At 38.8% G+C, this 27,468-nt stretch overlaps 1 protein-coding gene across 2 annotated transcripts; it reads right to left on the bottom strand.

Annotated features, from left to right (window-relative positions):
• Positions 1–12,200: 12,200 nt before the first annotated feature.
• Positions 12,201–18,958, bottom strand: LOC118924985 (protein transport protein Sec61 subunit gamma). 2 transcript variants are annotated; one of them, XM_036910348.2, is made up of 4 exons: positions 18,812–18,958; positions 17,119–17,217; positions 15,703–15,805; positions 12,201–12,296 (listed from the first exon to the last, which is right to left on the bottom strand). In XM_036910348.2, the coding sequence occupies exons 2-4, from the start codon at positions 17,210–17,212 to the stop codon at positions 12,287–12,289; spliced, it is 207 nt and encodes a 68-aa protein (XP_036766243.1). In that variant the 5' UTR covers positions 17,213–17,217; positions 18,812–18,958; the 3' UTR covers positions 12,201–12,286. The 2 variants fall into 2 exon arrangements, with proteins under 2 accessions (XP_036766243.1, XP_036766244.1); XM_036910349.2 differs by lacking the exon at positions 18,812–18,958 and adding an exon at positions 17,742–17,839.
• Between the last annotated feature and the right edge of the window lie 8,510 nt (positions 18,959–27,468).

Here is a 27,468-nt window from a genome sequence, read left to right as displayed (position 1 = left end):
CTAAGGCAGTGTCCTCTACATGAGGGCCCAGAATTGCATCTTCATTATCAACATATGCTCCCATGATCAATTACCTTGGCAGAACAAGAGAATCATAAAGAATAGCATACAAATCCTTAAATGCTTCCAGCAAGTAATGACACTTGTAATTTCCACTCACATTTCACAGGCCAGAGCAATCACATAGCATTTAAGGGGATGGAAAATGCAATCATACTGAATGCCTAAATAAGGAAAAACCCAAAAATGTTGGTGAGCAGCCTTAGGAACTACCACCTATGGTGTTTAAATTTTTATTGTGAGCTCAATCTTTTTGGAAACTGTTCTTCTGTGGGCACTCTGTGCCATACACTATTTGAGCAGTCCTTACAGAGAAGATTTGCCTTAATTTCTGCCTCATGCCCCAGTGATTTTACAAATATAACCAGTTTTTGTGTTAATTTTCCAGCTTAGGTTTCTTCTTCTCACAAATTATTGGCTCCATGCCCACTGGTTGCTCAAGTTTAGTTCCAGTATTTCACTGGATTTTTCACCTAGAAATTGTAGACCCATTACATGAAAGATGCAGCAATCTCAGAAACAGAATAGAGAGCCCAGAAGTAAACCAAGATCTATATGGTCAATTGATATATGACAAAAGAGGCAAGAATATACAGTGGTGAAAAGACAGTCTCTTCAATAAATGGCATTGGGAAAACTTGACAGCTACATGCAAAAGAATGAAATTGGATCACTGTCTTGTGCCATATCCAAAAATAAACTCAAAGAATGGATTAAAGTCCTAAATATAAGACCTGAAACCATAAAACTTCTAGAAGAAAACATAGTAAACTCTTGAATATTGGCTTTAGTAAATTATTTCTAAATATGTCTCCCCAAGCAAGGGAAACAGAAGCAAAATAAAATAAGTGGAACTACATTAAGTTGGAAAGATTCTGCACAGCAAAAGTCCATCAGGAAAATGAAAGGGTAACTGAAAGAATGGGAGGAAATATTTGCAAGTAATTTATTTGATAAGGGACTAATATCCAAAATATATAAAGAACTCATACAATTCAACACCAAAAAAACAAATAATCTGATTAAAAAATGGGCAGAGGACCTCAATAGACCTTTCTCCAAAGAAGACATACAGATGGTCAGCAGATACATGAAAAGATACTCATTAATCAACAGGGAAATGCAAATCAAAACCACAATAAGACAGCACCTCACACCAGTCAGAATGGCACCTCACACCAGTCAAAAGACCAGAAATAACAAGTGTTGGTGAGGATGTGGAGAAAAGAGAACCCTCCCACACTCTTGGTGGGAAAGTCAGTTGGTGAAACCACTATGGAAAGCCTTATGGAGGTTTCTCAAAAAACTAAAAATAGAAATACCATGTGACCCAGCAATTCCACTTCTGGGAATTTACCCAAGGAAAACAAAATCGCTAATCCAGAAAGACATACACACTCATATGTTTATGGCAGCATTATTTGCAACAACCAAAACATGGATATCTAAATGTCCATCAATAGATGAATGGACAATGAAGATGTGGCACATTTATACAGTGGACCATTATTCAGCCATAAAAAGAATTAAATCTTGCCATTAGCAACAACATGGATGAACTTAGAGGGTATTATGCTGAGTGAAATGTGAGATGGAGAAAGACAGGTACCATAGGATTTCACATATATGTGGAATCTAAAATACAAAACAAACCAACAAATAGAAACAGACTCATTAATACAGAGAACAGACTGGTGGTTGCCATAGGTGAGGAGGCTGGGGAATGTGTGAAATAAGTGAACAGGATGAAAAGGTACAAGCTTTCAATTATAAAATAAATTAATGACAGTAATGAAAATACAGCAAGGGAAAATGGTCAATAATATCATAATATCTTTGTAAGTTGACAGATATTAATATCTTGACAGATGGTAACTGCTTATCACAGTGGGCATTTAGTAATGCATGTAATTGTTGAATTACTGTTGTACACCTAAAACATAATGTTTATATCAACTGTATTTTAATTAAAAAGATGCAGCAATCTCTGTTTCTGCTTTCCAACTTACCTAACACTGTACATATTCAAATCCCTGTTGTTAGCTTTAAAACTTACATCCTTTCTGATGTCTTCATAAACCACTGTACCATCACTTTGCACACTTAATGTGCTTTAAATGACTATCTTCTTCATTTATGTGACTTGGTATTTCCTGGCTATGTACTCAAAAACTTATTAAAATTCTGCAGTTTTATATGTTGTCTACCATGTTGCCAGAAGTGCAAGTACTAGGTATTTGTTTTTCAGTCTTCTCTACAACACTGTAATTATCATGAAGATAGGAACCGTGTCAACTTACAGACTTTACCCACCTCTTGTTTCTCAGGGCTCAATAAGTGCTTGACAAATGAGAAATAAGTATTAGCACTCTAGGATGGTGGATAGTGTTTATGAAAGCAACCATCATTCTCTCTGTTCCTGTACATGTATGCCTCTCATTCCATTAGCAGATGCAGTCTGTTTTCCCTCCCTTGAATCTGGGCTGTGACTTGCCTTGTCCAGTAGAAATTGGTGGAAGTGATGGTCTGGGACTTACAAGCCTGTGCCTTAAGAGAACTGCATCTTCTATTATCTTCCTTGGAGCTCAGCCATTTGGATGCAAGAAAGTCCAGACTAAAGTACTAAGTGATTGAGACCACCTGGAGAGAAGCCCTGTAGAATGAGAGGTCACCATGGATGTTCAACCCCACAAGCTGTCACTTGCATGTGAATGCATGAGACATGAAACAAGACAGCGGAACTGCCCACCTGAACCCCAGCCAACCCATGACACTGTGAGAAATAAGAAACTGGCTGTTTAGGCCACTAAATTTTGGGATGGTTAATTACATGACAATAAATTGAGACACTTAGCTAACACAGCTGGAAATGCTACTGAAAGAGACAATAGAAAAAAAAAATAGAAAAAAAAGACAATAGAGGAGAATTGGACGCTTACTTAAAAATGACAATTTGTGGGGGAAAAATTCTAGAAGCTAAATTACTGTCTTAAAGGTGACATGACTAAAAGAAAACAAAATTAATTAAACCAAGCAATTTTGAAAGTTTAAAAAACTGGTTCTAAAACTCAGATGCGTTGGCATTTGAAGGCTGACCTCTTCCTGGGTGAAAGGAGCAGTTTCATTTTGACTTTGCCAGCTGGTGTCTTTTAGAAGATTGGCTGAATTTGAAGTTACTTTTATCATTTGTGTACGGCCTCTGCATTTTGTACAGTGGAATTTATTAAGAAGTAGAATATAACCTATAGCTTTCTGGCTGAGAAACTCACCACAGGCTTTCTCTTCACATTCAAGTGAGTTCAGTTCTTTGGGGAAATCTGGCATTTTAAAATAGAACAAATGATGCCACTCCAGAACTGATGCCAAACAAAGGCTTCAGCAGTAGTCACCACAAAGATTGTAACTTTTCATGCTTTTGGCATTTCATAAATTCTGACTGCAAGTTTTAGAAAAAATGGAGCAAATTCTAAATTGTTAACCTGTTTTGTTACAAATTGTAAAATAACATAGTTCATATTATAGCACAATAATTTTTATTTTATGAGTGGCCAGGTTAGGGTAATAAAGCCATTCCATGCATTTCTACAGAACTGTCCAAAATATGAGTCAGGTTGTGTGGATTTGAACCTGGACCTGGGTTCATTCCAAATATGAAGAGTCTCAGTTTTATTTTTGATGATCACTGAATTTCTGCAAAGTTTCTATGAAACAAGGGCCTGAAGCTTTCTCTAGCCTTAACATTCTATATTTGATCTTGTAGAAATAAAGTACATTTATCACCAGTCATGTTGCTGATTGCTTAAGCATGAAATAAGAGGAAAGAGGAGAAAACAGGGCTGCTACTCACTGTTAAGTGCATGTTGATGATATCCCTACCTTTTGTGGGAACTTTGTGAGTAAAACTGTCTTTTAGTTTTAAAACAGCTCTTCCAACACGTTTCTTCAGACTTATTCTTTCATTAAATCATCACCTGGTTAATGGTATCCTATTGATGAAAGAAATCTATTGATACTTGATTTCCCTTTTATCTAGTAAAGGTCACATTAAGTAAACCGGGCAAATGAATTGAATGTGGTAATAAATGGCTTCATCTGCAATATGCTACAGAGAGGAAGAAATGAAACTGTAAATATAGATTTAAAATAAGTTTAAGATAAATGTAAAATATTGTAGTGTCTTTAGAAAACATTCCATAAATGAAATTCAAATGGCACTTGAGTGATAGGTTTCAAAGAATGGACGATTTTTCATTATCAGGAAATTTATACTGTTAGTGCAGTAGAACAGTGACAGTTTTCTGCTGGCTTGAATAATAGGTATGTAAGCTGTAGCTACATAATACTAAGTAACTTTCTCTTCACATTCAAGTGAGTTCAGTTCTTTGGGGAAATCTGGCATTTTAAAATAGAACAAATGATGCCACTCCAGAACTGATGCAAACAAAGGCTTCAGCAGTAGGCCTTTTCCCACAGTCCCACCATTGCTTTCTGAGCCAACTCTAGTCAGGCCTTCACACCCACATTCCACAGTCACTCTTATCAAGGTCACCAATAACTCTCTACAGTGCTAGACTTGTCAAATCTCAATCTTCATTTTACATAACCTCTCAGCAGCATGTGACTCCACCAGCCACCTGCTCCTTGAAGCCCTTTCTTCAATTGGCTTCCGTGCAGAATCTGCAGGTTTCCTTCCTATCCCATCAGTGGCTCTTTCTCTGACTTGATGTTGCCATTTCCCCAGGGCTCTGTCATCGGGCCTCTTTGCTTCTCTTGCTACATCAGTCCTTTGCTGATACAATCCCATCTCCAGGCTTAAAAACATCTCTATCCTGATGATCCCAAAATTTATGTCTAAGCATCTCCAAGAAACACCAGATTAGCGTATCCAACTGCCCACTCAACGACTCTATTTGACTAATAGGCATCTCAAACTGAGAAGCGCAAAACTCCTGATAATCCCCCCAGTCCACTATTATCCTAATCATCCCCATTTTATTAGCTGCAATCTTACCAGGCCTATTATTTGTCTATGAGTGATTTCCCAGGATTTGTATGTTATTTTTCACAAAGGAGAAATATTCTGATTCCTATTTTATTTTCAGGTCCTTTCAGATGGAAGTAGTAAAACAGATTTCCTTTTTAAATTCTCAGGGCATGGTTTTAGTTGGAGTTAACTCCTCATAGAGACAGCAAAGGTTTTCGGTAGATAATACTTTGGTGGTTGCCTTAAAAAATGAATTTGAATTTCAAAGATTTCTATTTCACTTACCTCCCCACCCTCTGTATGAGTACTTGAACTGAGTACTTAGTACTTCAGTATGATAATTGTGCAGTCACAGTCACTTTGGAAGCATCCCAGTTGGATGTGGCTGTTCATGTGACTGAAGTTACGTGAGGGGCATATCTACCCAACCACACGTTTTATCCACTACGTAAGGCATACTACAACAAGCTGGTGACCTCCGGCTGGGAGTTCTGGACTCAGCTGGGAAGATGGGCAGTGTTTCTCAATCATGACAAATGTTAATGCCATCTAAGAATATTGTTAAAAAGTGCAGAAATCCAGGCCAATTCCACAGACTCCAATTTGGTAGATGTAAGGTGAAGCCCCAGGGCTCATATTTTTGACAAATACCCAGATGAGTCTTACGTTTGGGAATGTCTGTAAAGCACTGGTCTGTGAAGTTGAGACTGGTTACTCTTGTAAGAATCCAACATTAATAATAAGAATAAACACAAAAGGTAAAAATATAAAATGAAATTATTGATATACAGTCTTCCCTGCTATCCACAAGTTCACTTTATGCCACTGCACTTTTACAAAAGACCTATGTTAGTACCTGTCTTTGCTAACTGAAAGAAATCTGAAGAGAATTTTTACTTTTATGAAATGGTAATTGCTTGTCGGTATCACACATTTTGGCTTACAAAACGTTTCACAGAAATGCTTTACTTCCAGATAGTGGGAGAAACCAGTGTTCAGAGATATTACCATTAAGGAGTCCTTCACTCAAACATAAAATATGTGAAAACACCTTTCACAGACGGAAGATATTCACAACACCAGAGACCATACGTAGCAGGAAAAGTCTGTTGGCAGACTGTGAGGCAGGACCCAGTCACTTCAGAAACCCATGGGCACTACCAAGGTTGAGCGTGGACATATTTTTGGTCCTGTAATTTTACTCTTGAATATGAGACCAAAACAAATGCTTGCACAGGTACATCAGAGGACACTATAGCACTGCACATTCCTAGCAGTGTTATTTGCTCTGGAAAAAATTCACAATGAATGGACCACAGCTACAACAGCTAGGTATGTTTATATGAATGTCAAAAACACTTTTGAGTGAAGAAGGTAAGTCACAGAAGAATATAAACAGCATGGTTCCATTTATATGAAGCTCAAAAATAGGCACACTAAGTAATATATTGCTTATGCACTCATACATATAGTGTACAGTCTAAAGAAAAACAAGAGAAATCTCAGGATAGTTGTAACCTCCGTGTGAGAGAAAAGGGTGAAAATACAACTGGGGAGAGCATCGGGTACTTCTGGTGTGACCTGATTCCCATTTCCCCTCTAGTTCACAAACAAGGCAACGACTACACACTTCCTGAGGCCTTCTGGCCACTAAAAGCCAGAGCAGGGATTTGAGCCAGTCTGAGTCTGAAGCCCTCTGGGCTCCCATTCCTCATATGAAAATGCTTTAGTTATACTGTGCCTGGAACTCTTTCGAGCACTTGGCATGTATTAGGCATAACCATCGAATTTTAAACATGAGGGAATTGAGGCACGGGGAGTGTGTGTGGTTATACATGATCACGCAACTGGTAAGTGGAGAGGCTGCCTCCCTCGGGCTCTGCTATCTTCCAGTTCTAACCTCTTCAGTCCCTCTTGGTCCATTTCCTCATCCTCTTCTTTCCCTGTACAAGTGTTCTTGATCCCACGTAATCTCATCACCTCTTAGAGCACCAGACTACAAGTTCTTTCCCTCCCTTCCAGCTTTACTATAATTTCCCCACCACCATGTCCTCTATACACTGCTTCTGCTATGTCAACATAAAATTCAAAACATTCCCAAAAACAGGGGGTATGACCTCATGCAGACACCTCATACTACAGAGAAATACTGGATAACATAGAAAAACATTTAATGTGCACCCCGGATTAAAGAATGGTGCTGGAAATAAACAAGATCCTATTCTCCTTCCTCACTGTAGGTAGAAAACACCACACAGACTACTGTCTATTATCCAGGCAAAATAATAAAAAGACTGGTCCTAGAAAAATATTTCCCATCGGTGCTTAGGAGTGCCCACATATAACAGTCAGCCTTTGCCAATCCTCCTAAACTTTGTTAGTTTACAAGCTCCAAAGATATGTCAGTGAGGGCCCATTCAAGGTAAGAGAATACACTCCAAGTAGCACAGAGAAAATTTAATACCAGGAGTTAACCTCAAATGCATTGAACAAGTTAAAAAAGCAAAGGACTGGTGAGAAAATCCCCGACTTACCAATCAGGAAGCCACTACCATCCCTAGGTTGAGAGGAATGACGGGAGGTGTTCCCCTGAGGTCAGGCATGAGCTTGGACCAGGCCAGGGGCCCAGACCAGAAGGGGTGTGCAGCCAGAGTATGCAGTGCTACCTGGGGCTGAGAGAAAAGAACTACTCAAGGTTCTTCCCTCCTCCTTCCAGGGCCTCCCAAGAGCTGAAGGCAATTTCTGAGTTGAGAGATCTAGTTCGCAGGGCTCAGCCTTTAGTACAGAGCGGCAGGAGAAAGAATGAGCCTAAGACCAAACAGGTAGATGACTCACCCAATGAACTCTCAATCATATTTTTGTTTCATTCTTAAATAGGAATAAAAACAACCCAGAAGGAAAGATAATACAAGAACAGGGTGGGGCTCAGGGCCTTCCACATTGATGAGCACATCAGTGTGGTAGAGAGGGGGCACACGCAGAGGGTATGGAAGCTCTTCACCTCCCCCCGACCTATACTGTGCTTCACACATCCCTTCCATTTGGCTGTTTCTCAGTTGTAGGTTTCCTCATAAAGCTGATTGTAAGTACAGCACATTCTTGAGTCATTCTGGTGAGTTACCGTATCATGGCGGGGGTTTCAAGGGAACCCCTGCATTCGTGGGCAGCTGGGCAGAAGCTGGGTTGCTGGGACCCCACTTGTAGTTGGCATCCAAAGTGAGAGGGCTTCAACCTGTGGGGTCTGATGCTAACTTCAGGCAATGTCTGAACTGAATTAAATAAGAATTAGAAACTTGGTGTGGAAAAATGACACCTATTTTTGTCAGAAGGAAAACAATGCAGACTCAAGTGAGTGCTCTTCAGCTGAAGGCCAGCTTGGCTGGGGTGAGGACATTTTCAGATAACCCAGAGTCCTGGCTGATAAGCCTGATCACGGAAAAGCAATGCTAAAAGACACCTTAGACATCACCTCCAATTTCTTCAGACTAAATGGGTGAAGTGCAATTTTAAATGTCTTGAAAGAGCTGCTACAGTGACTACTGCATTTTCTATTACCTACAGTGGTCATGATTCTTTCTGCCCCAGGACGAATAGGGAAGTGGCCAGTCGTCACCGATAGGACTTCACACCCTCTTTGTACAGCATTACGAGGTTACATAATTTCTTCTCCTGAAAAAAGCGTATCTTAGTTACCTTCCTATCGCCAGCACCTGCCAAGTTCTTAGCACATGTGAGGGAATCAGTTCATTGAAGTAAACTACAATTTCCCCCAGAACTTTGGTACAGATGAGAAATTCTTTTAACACAACTGGGGGCAAGCTATAGGGACGAGAGAGTGCCGTATGCAGACAGTTAAGAATCCAGCCTGTACCCACTGGAGGAAGGCCAGCTGCATACAGCCTCAGTGAGAGGAAAGATGAGGGAAAAAACAACGTAGCATTAAAATACCTGTGTTCTGGGCATCGTGCCTGCTTCACCACACACACTTTCTGACCTTAGGCAATTCAGCACTGAAAGCTGGGCATTTTAGTATCTCTATTTTGAAAATAAGGTTCAACTGGTTGTTTATTGCGACAAGTAGTCTGACATTTTCACTTGGTTCTGTTGTTACCTTCCCCAAAATACATAGAAATAACACAATTTCTTGCATTTCTAAACAGCTTCAGCTCTCAAAGCCCTTTTGTATCTATGAAGGTAACATTCTTCTTACTATACAGAGGGCCAGGCCTTTTATTCCCAATTGCACTTCAGAGAGAATAATGCCTGAAGTTGAAGGAACTGGCTGGCTTTTCTGGTCCTCCAGCCTAGGTTGTTGTTTTTTAAAGGCCTCAGAAACGTTCTAGGAAAGGGAATGCTACCCTGGCCAGTTTCAGAAACGTCTTCTCCAAGTGCGAATGCTTTCTCCCAAAGCCAGCCAGTCCGGAGCCAGGAACTGCAGTGGCCCCAGCCTCATGTGGCCTTCAAGCAGGGCAGGGAGCCTTATAAATTGTACTGATGCTATGACTAAAAGTAATAACTCAAAAACCGAAATTACGTTCCCAAATGGGAGACACAAGGGGGAATCCTAAATTGCAGGAAGGAGATGGGAATTTTCTCTACAGGCCAATGTAAGGGAGAGGGAAGCATAGCCAAGTTAAAAGCCCAGAACTGTTACTGTCCCAAGTTGAAGTGCTGAGGGAACTTCAACAGTGCAGATCAAGACTGTGATGCAGGCATGTAAAGCACACACACACATGCATTCTGGTATGAGAGAATGCCCACTTACAAATACGCTGTTTTCCAATAGTAGAGTCCTGCGACTGGAGAAGTTGAGGATTTGCTCTGTACACTCTACTAGGTAAGTGGTTGAAATTACATTCCACATTACAAAAATGAGAAATTACTAAACCAGCACGAACACAATAGTTTATTTCATTAACAGAGCAGCTACTACATGCAGACACTGCCCCAGGCAACTTGGGATTTAGCAGTGAATCAGACAGACACCTAGGTGTCTTAAAAGCTTATGAAAACAGGGCCATAAGCCAGGTTGACAAAAAAGGTAAGACTTATGAGGACTTCAAAAATCAGGAGTGAGAGATGCACACACACCTCTGAGTAGTTATGGAGTAAGAGGTTACAGGTAGAGTAAGACTAGGAAAATTATACAATTGTGTCCAAATAAATGTACCCAGACTTTTTGTAGCACATAAAGTCCTAACCAGTGTGTAACTTACTTTTAATCAGTTTTCTGATGTGCCTTACATGAGGCCTCTCACCCTCAGGTTAAATTAAATACCCTTCCTTCCAAGCAGAACCTTTCTAACAAATGGGAGAGCAATGAACACCCCAAGAGGCACAGCTTTGGGAGTAAAGCACTGGTTTCCAGCAGTAACAGAGCAACTGGATAGGAACCAGGCCTTATTCGCTATCCTGTCCCATCAAGGCTCTGCCATTCTGTGGAAACTGTCAGTGCGTCTCCCTCCTTGGACCTGTCTGTTGATTTTTTCTGTGGTGGAAGTAAATTTTAGTCTGGTGAAACTGGTGGCCGAGTCCTTGCTCATACAGTCTAGGGGTTCATGGAGATAGTAAAACTGCCACAAGAAAGACATTAACATGCTTTGTTAAGCAACATAAAACTAAGAACTTTAAAATCTTGCCCCTGAAAGTGTGGTCCACATAGCAGCCATCAGCAAACAGATAGAAATGCAAATTCTCAGGCCCACCCACACCTGAATCAGAATCTCTGAGGGTAGGACACGAGGATCCATGTTTTAAACAAACTCCCTCAGATATACTTACAGTATATCTTATATACTTATACTTAGTGAAGCTTAAGTCCTGTTGGACAATACAAATATACTAGATCTTAGATATACCAGGAGTATGGTTAATAAGAAAAATCTACTGAATTTTTTCCTATTTAAGAACTCAGCTGTGGAGTGTGAAGTTATTCTGCCCTCTCACTAGTTCCTCAGCCATCATTTTACATGCTTATACACAAAGTATTTATGTAATAACTTACCTACCCATGTTTCTAAGAACTAGTTACTGAAAAATAAAAAATGAGCTGCCCAAATGTATGCTATAAATGGGATTCATAATTCTTACATTGAGAAAATATTAATATTCAGAACCATTTTATCCTACTATATATTTGCCAGAAGCTAGTCTACATTTTAAAATTTCTACTGTACTTAATATGAACATATTGCACGTGTACGTGTATATATATATATATAATTTATTCATATGCCTGTATACACACACTATGGCCTTCATAAAGAGCTAAATTATACATAAAACATGCCCCTTAAGATCAGAGATGGCCATGGCTATATTTTCTTTGAAGTCTCCAATTTCATTCAAGACTGAAATACTATCAGCATATCAAAAATAAGCAGAAAATCTGTTACAATCACGGAAAAGACCTTGCTTTCTGGACCAGAGATCCCCAAACTGAGGAATACTGCCCAACTACATCAGTGAGACACCTGCCTACCTTCACTAAGAATCAGAGGATACCTTCCAAGCATGTGCTGCTACCCAATTTTTTAAAAAGTATTAGAAATTGGCAAAGCTCAATAACTAAACACTAAATGAACAGATTAATAAATAATTTTAAGGAGAATATAAACTGTCACTATGACATTACTATTTTCTTAAAGGGGAAAGAAGATAAGGCCCCTTTTCATCTCACGTTCAATGATCAATGCTTTACAAAATTCAGAACCCCAATGTTTATGATATATTACTAATTAGCTTTAATGTTTTAACCATGATTCTCAGGAAGCTATTTCAAGTAGCACCTGAACTTCCATAGGAGCTGTGACAACTACCTGTTTGCATTTGAGTACTAAGCACAAAATTCCTTCCCCATCCTCCACTCTCTCTTTACCATCCTTATTTTCTCAGTTTCTTCCTTCATGACAGGTTTATCTAATAGAGAAATGCTCAGTAAGTGCAATATTTCACCATGCCCTTTAATTTCTCCTATAAACCAAACTAGGAGGGATAGAAGGAAGGGAGGAAAGGAGGGAAAATAACCCATTATTCCTATCATTAAAATGTGATAATTATATGTCATGGAAAAAAGAGAAGTTTATTTTCAAATTCTTTTAATTTAGAAATAGAAAATGTTTTGGAAGAAAAAAAAATGAAAGCAAAACACAAAATATATAGGCAAATTTTTACTCATGAGCTTCTCAAATCCTCACTTGTTCACCAATTCCCAAGATGAAAAACACTCTTCTTAAAAGGTACTCAGCCACCACTGTAAAAGAAAGAAAAATGCTCAATTTTCAGTATTTATAAGACTTTAATAATAATTATTATTTGAAATACATTATATGGTAATATTATGGAACCAAAACCAGTTACTTGAGAACCACACCTGTATTATCCCAAGACAGCATAAAAAAAAGAAACTGAACTTTAAAATCTTAGAACTGAAAAGGTCCTTAGAGATGATGTGGCTTCTGGAACAGGCTCAAAAACTCAGAATTCTCCTTTGGGAAGTATTTTTAACAGTCTAGCATATCTTTCTGAACAAGATGAAAAATATGAAATTACCTATCAGGATGGTTAGTTGGTGAAGTTTTCAATTTGATGTACAATCAGCCAGTTGAAAACAAAGCGTGCAGATGAGCTTTGCACCACTGTCTCACCATCTTCACTCAAAAAGCAGTTTTAATCACAATGAAAACAAAAACCATCTTTTCTAAAGAACTCCTGTGTTGCAAAAGCATCAACATTAAGACTGTACCCTGAATACATTTTAGTACTGTTTAGTGATGTTAAAGAACAAAAAATAGTTATATTACTAGATGAAAATACTCCTGAAATACTCTTGAATATATACTTTAATGCTAAGTATTTTAAGAGCTCACATTATTAAATTTTACTGCTATAACTTAAATACCCACAACTATATAACTTCCTTAAATTGTAAGACTGTGGATATTAATTTTGACAGCTATTAAGTATACAAGAGGAAAAAATTTCATCATAAGGTAAAAATAGAGTAATTCAGCCACTGAAAGGGAAGCTTGTGGTTATATTTTACTTGCTATCATCTCAAAACGATTTAAACAGTGCTTCATTCTCTTTCAAGCAATAAAAAAAGAATTCTTTCAGTTTGAGCTGTCATGGCATATCATGAAAAGATTACATTTTCTGATAGCTTTTCTCTTAAAGCGTTTTCTCAAAATGCTTTCTTTGGTCTTCATTTTAATGTAAAAACTACGTGAAGACAGGTTGCTAGAAGCAAAGTTTTATGAGGTCACAGCTGAATAACCTCTGACTGGTAATGGCAAAAGATATTTTGTGACTGCTGTGGAAAGCAGAGTTAGAAGAAAACAAATTATTTCAAAACCGTGTTATAAACAACTGGACTAATGGATCTCAATCCAAAAAAGTATGTGCTGAGACCACCTTGTCCTGAACAGCACTTCAGGGCACAACTTTGGTAACAAAGTAAGGGATATTCTAACACAAAGCTTGGATAAGTACCTATGTTGGACAAATTAGAAATGCTAAAGTCTTCCATAAGGGAATCTAACAAAAAAAATTTAACAAGGATAATGTTCCACTCTTGGACTAAACACAAACCACCTCAACTGTGTAAACCTAGGCTAAGGAAGACTGAGGCAGGTATTTGTGAGAAACTGAGCACTTCAGCCATCAGCAAGAGCACACCTGCAGCAGGCTTTCAATGATAAATACTGGGTTTGAAAGGGGCTAATGAAATACAAACTGGTGTGTGAAGTAAGGAATGTGAGTGTTCTCAAAATGAGCCAGAACAAGATAGAAGGCATATGCAAAAGACAGAAATATAGGCTCCCAAGCCAGTTGGCCTGTGTTTTATAAGCTGCTCTGTTTTCTAGCCAAGTAATCACTTCCTAGCTTAGTAAGTAATGCAACTTGAGTACTTACTCTCCATGCCTCAGTTTCTTCATGTATAAAATGGAAACAACAACAGGACTAACGTCACAGAACTGCTGTTAGGATTAAATCAGCTGCCTCACACAAGCAGGAACAGTCCCTGGCACACAGCAAGTGCTCAATAAATGCTGGCAATTACTATTACAATCATGACCATTAGAAACAGATAAAGAATCTGAAGCTATTTACTTTGTTCAACAAACATTTCTTCAGTTTTTTTTTTTAATATATATAAACAGGTTGGTCTCGGAACTCATAATCTATTGTGAAAAACAGACCATATTAATAACTCAAGGCAGACAGTAATGTCTGGAGAAGGAGAGAGTAAGAACATAGTGCCAAGTGAAGACTGGGGGGGAAAATGTGAAAAGCACTTATATACCAAAGTAACAACAGAACCTTGTATGTTGTTCCAAAGGGTAAAGGAACAATGAGGGGTATTTATAAGAAACAAGAGAAGCACAGGTTTACATTGAAAAGGAGAGACTTCACAGATTATCCCACTTCTTCTGTCTGTAACCCAGAGATACCAAGTGTCAGGTTCCCTAATTCTACACAGGTTTCTCTCCATGATTCCATGATTCCAGAACTGGTATTTCTCAGTAGTATTATAACAAAGACTTCTGAACTGATGGACATTAGGGAGACTTGGTCCTTTCCTAAAATATCTATGATCGTAAAATATCCCCCTGTGGCACTTTTGCATAGTAAGTATGGACATCATCTGAAAATGCTCAAGTTGCTTGTTTAAAAGACAATCTCCACGAGCACCCATAAGAAAATACCTCGTATTTAAGGGACATAGTTTGCAAAATGTTCCTAAGTAACTGCTTCACCTTCCCAGCCCCAAAAATAAGCCTAGTGTCAATACTTTGAAATGGCAGAGAAGGCTCAGAGTGTAAATTCAAACATCACAGAGCAAGTTAAGTACCACACATTGTACCCAGTCTTCACACCAAATTTAACTGCCTAAAATTGACTACTCTAATTGCTCACTGTCTTAAGGTGTCTCAGTATCTTATAGTGAATCAAAAAAAAAAAAGCATTTGTAAAAGAATAAAGTAATACCAATGTGTCTCAATCTTTATTTCTCTTCTAATACACCTGAAAGGTTAATACCTTATCATGAATAAGAACTACAAGAGTACCGCCTCCCATGTAGTTCTCATCCAAGTTGGTTTTTAGGGTTTACATGATTTAAGTCATTAATCTTTACTATAACCCAATCAGTAACAATTATCCTTATTGAATAACCTGGGCACAGAGAAGGGTAAGCTGCCCAAGGCTCTGACACCATTTAAGTAACAACAAAGAGGATCTGAATCTAAGGGATCTGGTCCAAAGTTTGAACTTTTATCACTGCAGTAATTTTCAGATGGGGACCATTTGCTCTGTACCTTAAAAATCAGTAATAAACTGCATAAAGAGGATTTGAATTTGAACATTTGTTCCATCATGGGTCAGTCACTGAGTACTTTCTTTGTCATACAGTCAGTGTTTTTACTCTCTTCTTCACCTTTAAAATTTTTTATTAGAGAAAAGAGTGCCTATTTCAGACTTGCTAAAAAGTTTGTATAGATAAAATATCAGCTTAATTACCAGGTACTCAAATATCAGTAGATTGGCAGCACTAAAAAGTCAAGAGACAGTTGTGTATTAACACAACAGCAAGCTGTCAACTCAAATGGTTTCAGTTTTCAGCCCATCCCCAATACTTGTTCAGAAAGTTTACTTACACAATTATGTTATTAATAGGGATATGGATCAGTTTCACAAAAAAGCCAATGAATCCCATTATAGCAAATCCTATTGCTGTTGCCATGGCAATCTTCTGGAATTCTAGATTTAAAAATACAAAATTTATATTAATTTTTCACTGTCACTGCAAACGTAAAAGAAAACACTGGAACAACAAAAATAAACTTACTGGCATACACTTCTCCTGACAGTAAATATATCATTTCAAATAAAACATGACACTATTAATATAAGTTGACAGATTTTTAATTTTCATATTTTATTGAAATGTAGGGAAACACAGAAATCAAGTGCATAACCATTCCAGTCAATCCATCAAGCAACAAAACATTTTATCTTCTTAGCAAACCAGAATACCAAAAAGAAATAAAACAAGGATAGAAAAAATACAGTATTTGTTTTAAAATTTTATAACACTGCTAAAAATATGGACTATAACAGCACAGAACAAAACTTTTTATAAACTATAAGGTCCATTGTCCCTGGTATTATAATGAAGCCAAAAATAAGGCTTGAAAAATCAAATTGGATTAAGCACAATTTTACATAAAGGTTTCAGAACTGGTAATGTTTCCATTTAAAGTTATTTCCTCAAAGAAGCTCTTCCTGTTCTCTCAACAGGGTTAGTCCTCCAAATGTGCTATCAAACCTTCATCTATTTCTTTAGTACTTACCACAGCCTTAATTACAAATTATAATTCCCATTATTTGTTTATGACTGTCTTCCATAAGAGCAAAAATCGGATCAAAAACAGGTATGTTATATATTTTTATATGTTACACTATACACATGTCATCCTCTAATCCCTGTATACCATACTCTATCATATTATATACTTTTAGATATTTACTGTATACACAATATACTATATTATATTCTGTGCTATATTCCCAGCTGCTAACTCAGGCAAGAGTCAATAAATGAACAAAAGCACGCAAAATTTGGTGCACCTTTTATCACATGAATCACGATAAATAAGAAATTAAATTTTTTAGGTTAGCAACAAATATGTTGTTGATTTCATCTTAAGGTTTTGGCAAAAGGGGAGAAGAAGGGACACACTGCCAGAGCATGGGGGGTTCCAAACAAAAGATTTTCCAGAGTAGAATTATGGAAGATAGCAAAAACTCTATAGAGTGATGAGATATGACCAGGGCAAACATAACATGGAGAATAAGACTGTAATAAAGAATCTTACACTCTGAAAATCAATAAAACAAATATTTATGAAGTGTACAGAAAGTGTACAGAATGTAGGACAAAGTGACATTTAAAAATCAATAAAACAAAATTATTTTTATTGTTGAACAGGAAGTTATTAAACAGGAAGGTATTGATTAAATAAAAGGCTTAGAAAATGCAAAATTTTCATCTGTTTTCTCTTTTAATTTACCTTTTCTATCAGGTTTGGTACATCTTTTAACCAGCCGAATTGAGTCCTTCACAAACTGCCGACTTGGCTCAACGAACTGCATTACCTGATCCATGATGCCTATTTAAAAAAATAAGAAAAAGACATTTGCTGGTATTACCAAACATACAGTAAGAGCTTGCTCAGTTCTAGCAAAATGTAAATTAAACCAGCCATGAATTAATAGCTGATGTGGGTCAGTTCGATCTCACACACACACACACAAAAAATTCAAACTCTGAGCCTAAACTGACGTTACTTTTTAAACTCCATCCAAGCACTGGAGCAAACACAGTAAGAAAAGCAGAGGTCTTACCCATGTTGTTAGCCCTGACAAAGGATGCATGCTTTCAGTGTAAAAGGGAAAGCGACTGACAACATACCTATTCGTTATTCACTCCTCAGTAACTCTCATTACTATTCCTACTAAGAAGCCAATGATGCTAGAATCCAACATTTTCTCTTTTATTTTAAACCCCCAGAAAACAGAGTCTAGTGCGGTGAACTATGGTGCTGCAAGAGACTAGAGGCTGAAGCAAATGTGGACTTCAATCTGATTGTTCTATACCACTGACCACAGAAGTTTTAGAAAGGAGCATACTTACACAGGACAGATCAAATTTTCAAAACTGCAGAGATTGACAAAACCAAGACCCAGATTCTGAGAAGTTATCAGCTCAATTCCAAGGTTTGGACACATCTTCTAAGGAAACATACATCTTTTATTGTACAAGTTATTACCTAACAGAAAAGTCATCCAAACTTAGCTTTGGGACCCACTGGTCTGAGGGCGACTGAGGCCTGTTTATTACTTGTATTTTACTACATCTATAGTTCCTTAAACAGTGGTCAGGCACATAAATACTTAATAAAATTTGCTGAATCAATGAATGAATACCATTGTTAAGAGCAGGTGGTGGTTCAAATTCCTAAGAAATGTAACCTCTCTAAGCCCCAGTTTCCACACCCAGGGTGGGCAGTCAGAATAATGTATATTAAACACTTAAAGTGCACTAAGAATTATATAAACATTCTGGGCCAGGTGTGTTGGGTCCCTCCAAACACATAGCAATGTCTGTTTCCTCAGTAGTTCACGTAACTCTTAATCGTCAAATCCAATGGGCTTAAATAAGCTTTATAAGAAGTGGTAATGTAAGATTTATATCCAAAACAAAAACAAAGCCACACACACACACACAATACACAAAACACTTCAGTGTCGGGGGACGGGATCCAATAACCCTCCGGACCTGCTGATCTGGAACACAGACCCGTGCTCTCGTGCCACACCACGGAGCGGCGGGTCGGGGGGGGGGGGGCTCGGCTCCGACTCTGCCAAGGCCGGGCTCTCACCGCCGCCCCAAGGCCTGCCTCCCGGTCAGCGCGACAGGCGCCCGGATGCCCCGGGAGAGCGCAGACAGGGGCGGCCGCAGAGCCGAACCCCGCCCCGGGGCTGGACACGCCCGAGGGCCATGGGCTGTCGAACCTGTCCCGGGTCGTCGGAGGCCGCGGCCCCGCCGTCCGCTTCCACCGGGCGGAGCGGGCGGGTGCTGGCGGCCAGAGAGGCCTCAGCGCGCTCCCGGACCCGAGCGAGGCCGCCCCAGGGGGCCCGACGCCTGGCCGAGTCACACAGAGGATGCCCCCGTCCCAAGTCTCTCGGGAGACAGACGCTCACCTGTCCAGCGCCTCCTCAGACAACAGGGACACGTAGCACAGGCACGGACAAACCACAGCCACCGGAACTGGAAACCGAGTCTCTGCCCTTCAGCCCGACCTCTCCTACGCTCATTGGTCCTTGGCGCGGAGGTCTCAGGGCGCAGGCGCAGCTAAGCACAGTCTCGGCCCTGCCTTCCGGAAGAGGTGGGCTCCGCACCTGCGGTTTGGTGTCCCTTTAGTACGGGACGCGCTCCACTGTGTGTCCCCCAGGCTAAGCGCCCCTCTCCCGCCCTCGCCCTAGGCGCGTTCGCCGCAGGAAGCCCGGGGCCTTGCACGACGCCACTCTGCCAGAGCGCATAGGTGAAGCTCTAAATGAATTCCGTGCGATGGGGTGATTTTACATACAAGTTTCTGTTTCCTGCGGTTCATCTTGCTTCGTGCACCTCCCGACTGCCCATATTTTTTGTATTATGTAATTTGGGGGTCATAATGCATCTTATAAACAATGCAAGATTATTATGACCGACCTAACCCGACATAGGCTCCCCACCCGCAAAACTTGGCCTTTCTGCAGTGTCAGGCTTGGAAACACTGCGAAACAGGCCATCGTTTGGTGTACTTCAGATTTGGTTTGGGGCGGCGGTTAGGATGTATATGGGTTGTCTGTGTGTTTTGCTGAATTATAAATGCAGACATTTGGTATTAGCGGTGAACTTGTCAATCTTCGTTTTCATGTTTTTTAGAATGAATTATTCTTTTGACAGTTGTTCAGCACCTGCTATGTATAACACTTTACTAGGTGCTATGATATGAATAAGGCATAGCTCTTACCTTGGAGCTTTATGGTCTAGTGAGGGAACTAACAGTGCAGGGAGCGGTACAGACACGTAAACAAAGTAATTGTAAGTCAATATAAATGCTAGATAGTCAATAAAGGGAGTGTTGTGAAGAGAGAACAAACAAAGATTGTGGGATAAAGACAGGATTCCCTTATTGATCGCTATAGGACCCAAAGTAGATGACACATCCGCTGAAATCCTAGGCAGAGAAAGTATTCAATCACACCCCCGGTCTATCCACAATTAAAAGTTGCTCTTTGAACTAAGGCAAGGTATATATATGAATGTTGCCTTATGTATGGACCGTCTGCAGTACAGTCTGGAAAACATGTTAAAAACGTTGGTTCCTGACCTCCAGTCTACTGAATCAGAATATCTGGAGGTTTAGGGATTAGAAATCCACATTTTAAAAAAATTTACAAGACGTTTTAGGTACTTTACAGCACTGAGAGTTCTAACACCCCTCTGAACTCAATACTCTCAGCTTCTCTTAAGAATATTACCATTTTGTAACAAATTGTTGAACCTAGGCTACAAGTCAGGTGAATAAATATTTCCAGTAAAGAGTCAATAATAAATATTTTAGGGTTGGAGCCTTCAGGTCTCTGCGGTTGTAGCTCTGCTATTGTAGTGCAAAAGCAGCCATACAAACTATGTAAATAAATGGATGAGACTATTCCAATAAAACTTTATTTACAATAACAGAAGATCAGATTTGGCCCACATCAGATTTGGCCCATTTTACCAACTCATGATCCAGGCAGTGCTTGTATTATCATCACACAGGGATAAGATCAAACAGGTGCTTCTGATGTGAGAACAGTACACCAAGTGCCTGTGAAGTGGCCTTGATAAGCCTTGAAGTAGTCCTTCATCAAAATTCTAGATCTAATGGTCAGTTTAAGGGAAATACAGGGGCAGGACATATTAAACCCCACCACCAGTATGCAGTTGTCATTTATGATTTTACTTTACAAATAATATTTTCAGCAAATATAATACATGGTAATTGTTTTACAAATTTAGACAATGCAGATCAAAAAAAAGTTACAAAGTGACCCCATTCTTCAACCTAGTGAGGTGCTTATTAGTAAACCATCCCAGACAGTAAAATAATTAGATAATGATAGTAAAATGATTTGATAGATAGTAAAGTGCATCATTAACAGGTGAACTTCCTCCAGTTTTCTCTGTGCGTATACAAATACATATCTAGGTAAATACCTAGAAAAATAGATATAAAATAAAAATGTCATCATAATAAAATTGTAAAATATTATGTTTATATTACTTAAGTAATAGAAATTCAAAGAACTTCTAAATTTCTGAATACAAGATAAAAATTTCTTTGTCACATGTAATATTGTTCCTTAATTATAACTCTAAGTTTAAGAAAAACTGAAAAACATTAAGGTTGGAGTTAATAAGATTTTATTCTAAGTTATGTTTTAACTTTAGACAATAAAATCGGAGCCCTGCTATGATGAGAAAATTAACACACTTTTTCTCTACTTACTCCCATCCCCTCCAATTTCTGTGTTTTGCAATATTCCGTAAAAGAGGGATGGCTCTCTTGGTAAAATCCACTTTAATTCTTTTAAAACAACAAGGTAATAATTCTAAGGCTCACATGCTCCTATTTACTGTCATACTAGAAGTCCTTGCTGATGCCATAAAATAAGAAAAGGGTGGGGGGAAATCTTACAGATTGAGGAAAAAAAGAAAGAAAATTGTCTTTCTTCACTGATGACATGAATGACTGTGTAGAAAATCCAAAAGAACAAAAATATCTCCTGGAACTAGTAAGCAATTATAGCAAGATTGGAGGATATGGAATTAATATACAAAAGTCAATTCCTTTCCTAGATAACAGCAATGAATAATTGTAACTTGAAATAAAAAATGCAACACTATTTTGATTAGCACCAGAGAGAGAGGTGGGGAAGAAGAGAAGAAGGCAGACTTAGACATAAATATACCAAAATGTGTATATTAGGAAAGCTACAAATTTTTTTTTGGTATCATTAATCTACAATTACATGAAGGACATTATGCTTACTAGGCTCCCCCCTTCACCAAGTCCCCCCCACATACCCCTTCACAGTCACTGTCCATTGAAAGCTACAAATTTGATGAAAGAAAACAAGATCTAAATAAGTAGAGAGATAGTCCATGTTCATGGATAGGAAAAAGTACTGTCAGGATGCCACTTCTTTCCAACTTGGTAATAATCACAATTCCTATCAAAATCCCAGCAAATGATTTTGTATATCAATAAACTTTTCCAAAATTTGTGGAAAGACAAAAGACAAGCTAACACAATATGGAAGAACAAAGTTGGGGAACTGGCACTACTAGGCTCCAAGACTTACTGTAAACCTGAAGGACAATGTGGTATTGGTGAGAGAATAGACACATAGGCCAACTGAAAATAATAGAGAACCCAGATGTAGACCCACTCAAATATAGTCAGTTGATCTTTGACAGAGGAACAAAGGCAATTCAGTGGAGTGCAGATAGTCTTTTCAACAAACAGTACTGAACAACTGGACTTCTACATGCAAGAAAATCTAGACACAGACTGTACACTTTTCATAATAATTAACTCAAACTGGTTCATAGACAAATGTAAAATGCAAAACTATAAAACTTATGGAAGATAAGAGGAAAAAGGGTGACCTTGGATATGGTTATGAGTTTTTAGATATAACACCAAAAGCATGATCCATGGAAGAGAAAGGTAATAAGTATGACTTGATTAGAATAAAAACTGCTCTACAAAAGACACTGTTAAAAGAATGAAAAGACACGTGACAAACTGGGAGAAAATACTTGCAAAATGATCTACAAAAAAAACTTGTATCCAAAATATACAAAGAACTCATAAAACTGAGCTATAAAAAAAACCCTAAGAATAGGCAAAAGGTCTGAACAGATGCCTCACCAAAGAACATGTACAGCTGGCAGATAAACATGAAACAAGGCTCAAGATCACATGTCATCAACGAATTGCAGATTACCACTACACACCTATTAGAATGGCTAAAATCCAAAACACTGACACCACCGAGTGCCGACATGATGTGGGGCAACAGGAACTTTCATTCATTGCTAGTAGGAATGCAAACTGGTACAATCAGTTGGGAAGACAGTTTGGCAGCTTATTACAAACCTAACATTATCCTACTATACTATCCAGCAATCATGTCCCTTGACATTTACCCAAATAAGTTGAAGACATATCCACACAAAAACCTACCCACAGATGTTTATAGAAGTTTTATTTGTAACTGTCAACATGTAGAGGTAACCAAGATATCTTTCAGTGGATGAATGGATAAACTTGATACATCCATACAATAAAGTATTATATTTATGAATTAAAAAATGAGCTATCAAGGCATGAAAGACAAAGAAGAAAGGTAAATGCATATTGCTAAGTGAAAGAAGCCATATGAAAAGGCTGCATACTCTATGATTCCAACTCTGACATTCTAAAAGGGAAAACTGTAAAGGCTGAAAAGATCAGTCATTTGCTAGGAGCTTGGGAAGAGAGAGGACAAGAAGAGCAGGTGGAACCCAAGGAGGGATTTTTAGTGCAGTGAAACTAATCTGTATGGTACTACAGTAGCTGGTGGATACATGACAGTATACATTGGTCTAAACCACTGAACTGTACACCACCAAGAGTGAGCCCTAATGTATGTTATATACTTTAGTTAACGTATTAATATTGGTTTATCATTCATAACAAATGTACACTAGTACATGATGTTAATGATGGGGGAAATTGTGCAGAAAGAGTGGGGGAATTATGGTAGTTTTCTGTACTTTCTATTCAGTTTTTCTGTAAAACTAGAACTACTCTAAATAGTCCATTAGTAAAAATAAAAACTAAATTATAAGGCTCTAGGAGATGGAAAGTAACTAATGAAAGAGTCATTCTACCATTTTCTTTATGCTGTGTCTAAAGCAACCCTGAGACGTTGGGTCTCCTCCACTCTCTGCTACCCATAATGTCTGAGATTCTGAGAAGTCCGGCAGCTCTCCCAAGACAAAACCGACAGACATGAGTTTGGCCACAAACCTAGTCATAACCAGTTGATTTACCTACAGTAGGCAGAAGTTCTGACCCCTTCACTGCAGTTCCTGGGACTTGATGACACCCAATCTTATGCTTTGTTTACGCTGAGGCATGGAGAATGTTCTGGGCTGAATTGTGTCTCCCCAGCATTCACATGTTGAAGCCCTAACTCCCAGGACCTCAGAATGTGGTTGTATTTAGACATAGGGTTTTTAAAAAGGTAATTTAGTTAAAATGAGGTCATTAAAGTAGGCCCTATTCTAAAGTGACTGGTATTCTTATAAAAGGAAACTTGGACACACACAAGTACAAGAAGACTGCCATTTACAAGTAAAGGAAGAGCCTCGGAGGAAACCACCCTTGCTGATACCTCGCTCTCAGACTTTGGGGCTCCAGAACTGGAAGACAGTGGTTTTCTATGTAAGCCAACCAGTCTGTGGCGCTTTGTTATGACAGACCTAGCAAACTAATACAAATGTCAAGGTTTTATTGCCTTTTTTTCTTTTCTGTTTCCTCAAAGAAAGAAAAGTTCAACAAGTATAATTTTTGAATACACAGTAATCTCATAGGAATATAAAAATCATGAAATGCTGTTTTCCACTTTTGCAATGTAGAATTAACTTTTTAGGGAGACATATATAGAACTTTGTGAAAGTTTATATTAGAAAAAGGGACCACAGTTTTTAAACTTGTAAAATTACTTCTTGATCAGTTAAATTTTACTGTCAAGTAGTTTTATTTTTTTTTAAGGTTCTTATGGACACTGTATTTCCTGAGTTCATGCATGCTTGAATATATTCTAGTGACTTGGTGGGTATAAAATTGGTTGTCATTTTCTTTTCTTTAAAATTTGGCTGAAATTAATTACTCCATTCTATTCTAGTACTAATTGTTACTAAGGAGAAATTTGACAGTAGCTTGAAAATTTTCTGTCGTATTTCATCCCCTCTATGTGATTAAAGAATTCTTTCTCTAACGCTGAAATTCAATAGCAAACTAGATCTGCCTCAGTGAAAGCTTTTCTTTGTCCTTTGTGTACTTTCTTAATAGTTTTACCTGCTTATTCCTCTATTCACTGTAAGTAACTCAAGCCTTCTTATACTTTAACACAGTTGCTAATTCTATTCTATTTCTTGGTGTTTCTAATTCATACTCATATTATTTTGGATCTTAATTTTTCTTCAGAGTACAGTGTTCTTTTTATGTCATTCTGTTTTTTAAAATTATTTCACTGATGAGAATAATTTTCTGTTCGTGTTCTTTTTAAGTTTCTTTTGTCACAGAAAATAATTGGAGAGAGTTTCCCTTCTGTTTCTTTGAGATTTGTATTCTTAGGTCCTTCATCTGTTTTCTGCATCCAGTTGTCATTGTTCTATGTATTATTTTTCAGGAGTATGTTTGTATAATTTAAATTTAAACAATCTCTTTAAAAAAGATTTATTATAAGAAGTGTAAAACAAAAGCAGAGAACAGTGTGATGTTGCTCCCTTTGTCTTGCACGTGGGCTTGGCTTTCCCTTCGCTCTCTTTAGAGCTGGCAAGTTCTCCTCAGGTTTCAGAGTCCTGTTTGTCTCCTTAGAGCTGTAGCTTCGAAGCTGTGTTGTGCTTCTGTTCCCTTCTCTGTAGCTTGAGGACACAGGGAAATGGCAGCCTAGCTCTGGCTGTGTTCCTTTGCTTAGGAATGTGGATTAATGTGGATTCTGTTTTCTCTTCTGAAATATGGCCCAATTCTCTATCTTATTATTCATTTGGTCCAAAGTTTCTGTGAGGGGAAAAGTTCTGGCCTCAGACTTTTCAGTTCCATGCAGGTTTTATATCTTTCCTGCCTCTGCTCAGCTATCTTGCTGTAGAGGCTTCTACTCTTGAAGATTTCTTTTTGAATTTTGCCTGAGGTTCCTGTCAATCCCTCAAGACTACTCTTATCCAAAGTACATATTTATGGAAATAAACAATATTTTATTTTTTCCCTTCTTTTCTTGTAATTCAGGGTTAAGCTTAGGGAGCTGTGCCAAGCCATGCCAGAATATTTTATTTTATCAACTACTTACTGGACTTTATGGCATGACATTGTACACTTTTCCTTATTTGGTTCTTGCTGTTGAAATTTTGCTGCTGCTAATAATTATTGTTCATTACATTAGATGCTGGAGAAGGTGAATTTTGGGCTTCTGTTTTACTTCACAGTCATTGCTATTTTAGTAAGAAGATGGGAGATTAAAACATCAGGCCCTGCTATCTTATAATCCTTTTTAACTGGGAGAACTTTTCTCGTTAACTGGAAGTACAGAGATCTCTACACTACAACAAGAAACTATTTGATGTGTCCTAATTTTATTTTCTCACTTTCCTTGAACTGCTCTTATTAGCACCTACCCTCTGCTAAGAGATGCAAGGGGTAATTTAATCCTCAAGAAGGTAACTGTTCTAGCCTACTGATATTACAGAAATTAACATGGGATAATGCTAAGAATAATGAAGGAAAAAACCAAACAGTAGTAAAAATAAATGAACTGACTGATACAGTAACATAAATAGATGTCAGATATGTTGAACAAAACACCTAGTTAATACTAGGTGACATAAATAAATGTCAGATATGTTGAACAAAACACCTAGTTAATACATACTATATAATTGCATTTCTATGAAATTTTAAGAAGTCAAAACTAATGTATGGTGAGAGAGCAGATCATTGGTCCCTTGGGCAAGGGCTGGGGTGGGGTTGTCTGTAAGTGCACAAACGTACATTCCGGGAGGTAATGGAAACGCTCTGCATGTTGATGGTGCTCGTGGCTGGGTCTGTACATGTGTCGAAACCCATTGAACTGACACACTTTAAAAGAATGCATTTTATTGAGTGTAAAATGTACCTCAATAGAGAGAACCAAGATGGTGGCATGAGCAGAGCAGCGGAAATCTCCTCCCAAAACCATATATATTTTTGAAAATACAACAAATACAACTATTCCTAAAAGAGAGACCAGAAGACACAGGACAACAGCCAGACCACATCCACACCTGTGAGAACCCAGCGCCTGGTGAAGGGGGTAAGATACAAGCCGCAGCCCAGCGGGACCCGAGCACCCCTCACCCCAGCTCCCAGCGGGAGGAGAGGAGTCGGAGCAGGAGGGAGAGGGAGCCCAGGACTGCTGAACACCCAGCCCTAGCCATCCGGAACAGAGCACAGACACAGTGCATGTGTGGGGTGCTGGATACTAGTGAAACAGGACAGTAAGACTTGTGAGCGGGTCCCTGAAGCCGGCACACCCGGGACAAAGAAAAGCGAGTGCTTTTTGAAAGTCTTAAAGGGACAGGGACTCCACAACTGGATGGAAGTGCCCTGGGACACTTAGCCCAGCAGCTGGGAATCCTGGGGAACCCTGGGTGCCCAAACCCCCACAGCGCAGCTTGGAGGCTCCTCACCATGATAAACAGCCTCCCGCCTGTTCCCCCTCCGACGTGGCTCCGCCATATTGGAGCAGCAGCCTGAGGCAGGCCACGCCCACAGCAAATGCAGAGCTAAATAAATTCCATAGCGGCTGGGCAAGATCAGAAGCCCTATCTGCACGCAGCTGCCCAGCACAAGCCACTAGAGGCCGCTGTTCTCCCAGGAGAGGAAGGCCATAAACTGGCAAGAAGGGACTTTCTCTTACCCAACACACGTGCCAGCTCCCCACAAATATATCCATCACCATGAAAAGGCAGAAGAAATTGATACAGACAAAGATCACAGAGGCAAACAAACCCTGAGAAG

The sequence above is a fragment of the Manis pentadactyla genome, chromosome 7 (genome assembly GCF_030020395.1).
Source record: "Manis pentadactyla isolate mManPen7 chromosome 7, mManPen7.hap1, whole genome shotgun sequence".
Lineage (NCBI taxonomy): Eukaryota > Metazoa > Chordata > Mammalia > Pholidota > Manidae > Manis > Manis pentadactyla.
Note: the sequence above shows the minus strand (reverse complement) of the source record. Positions and strands in the feature narration are given on the sequence as shown.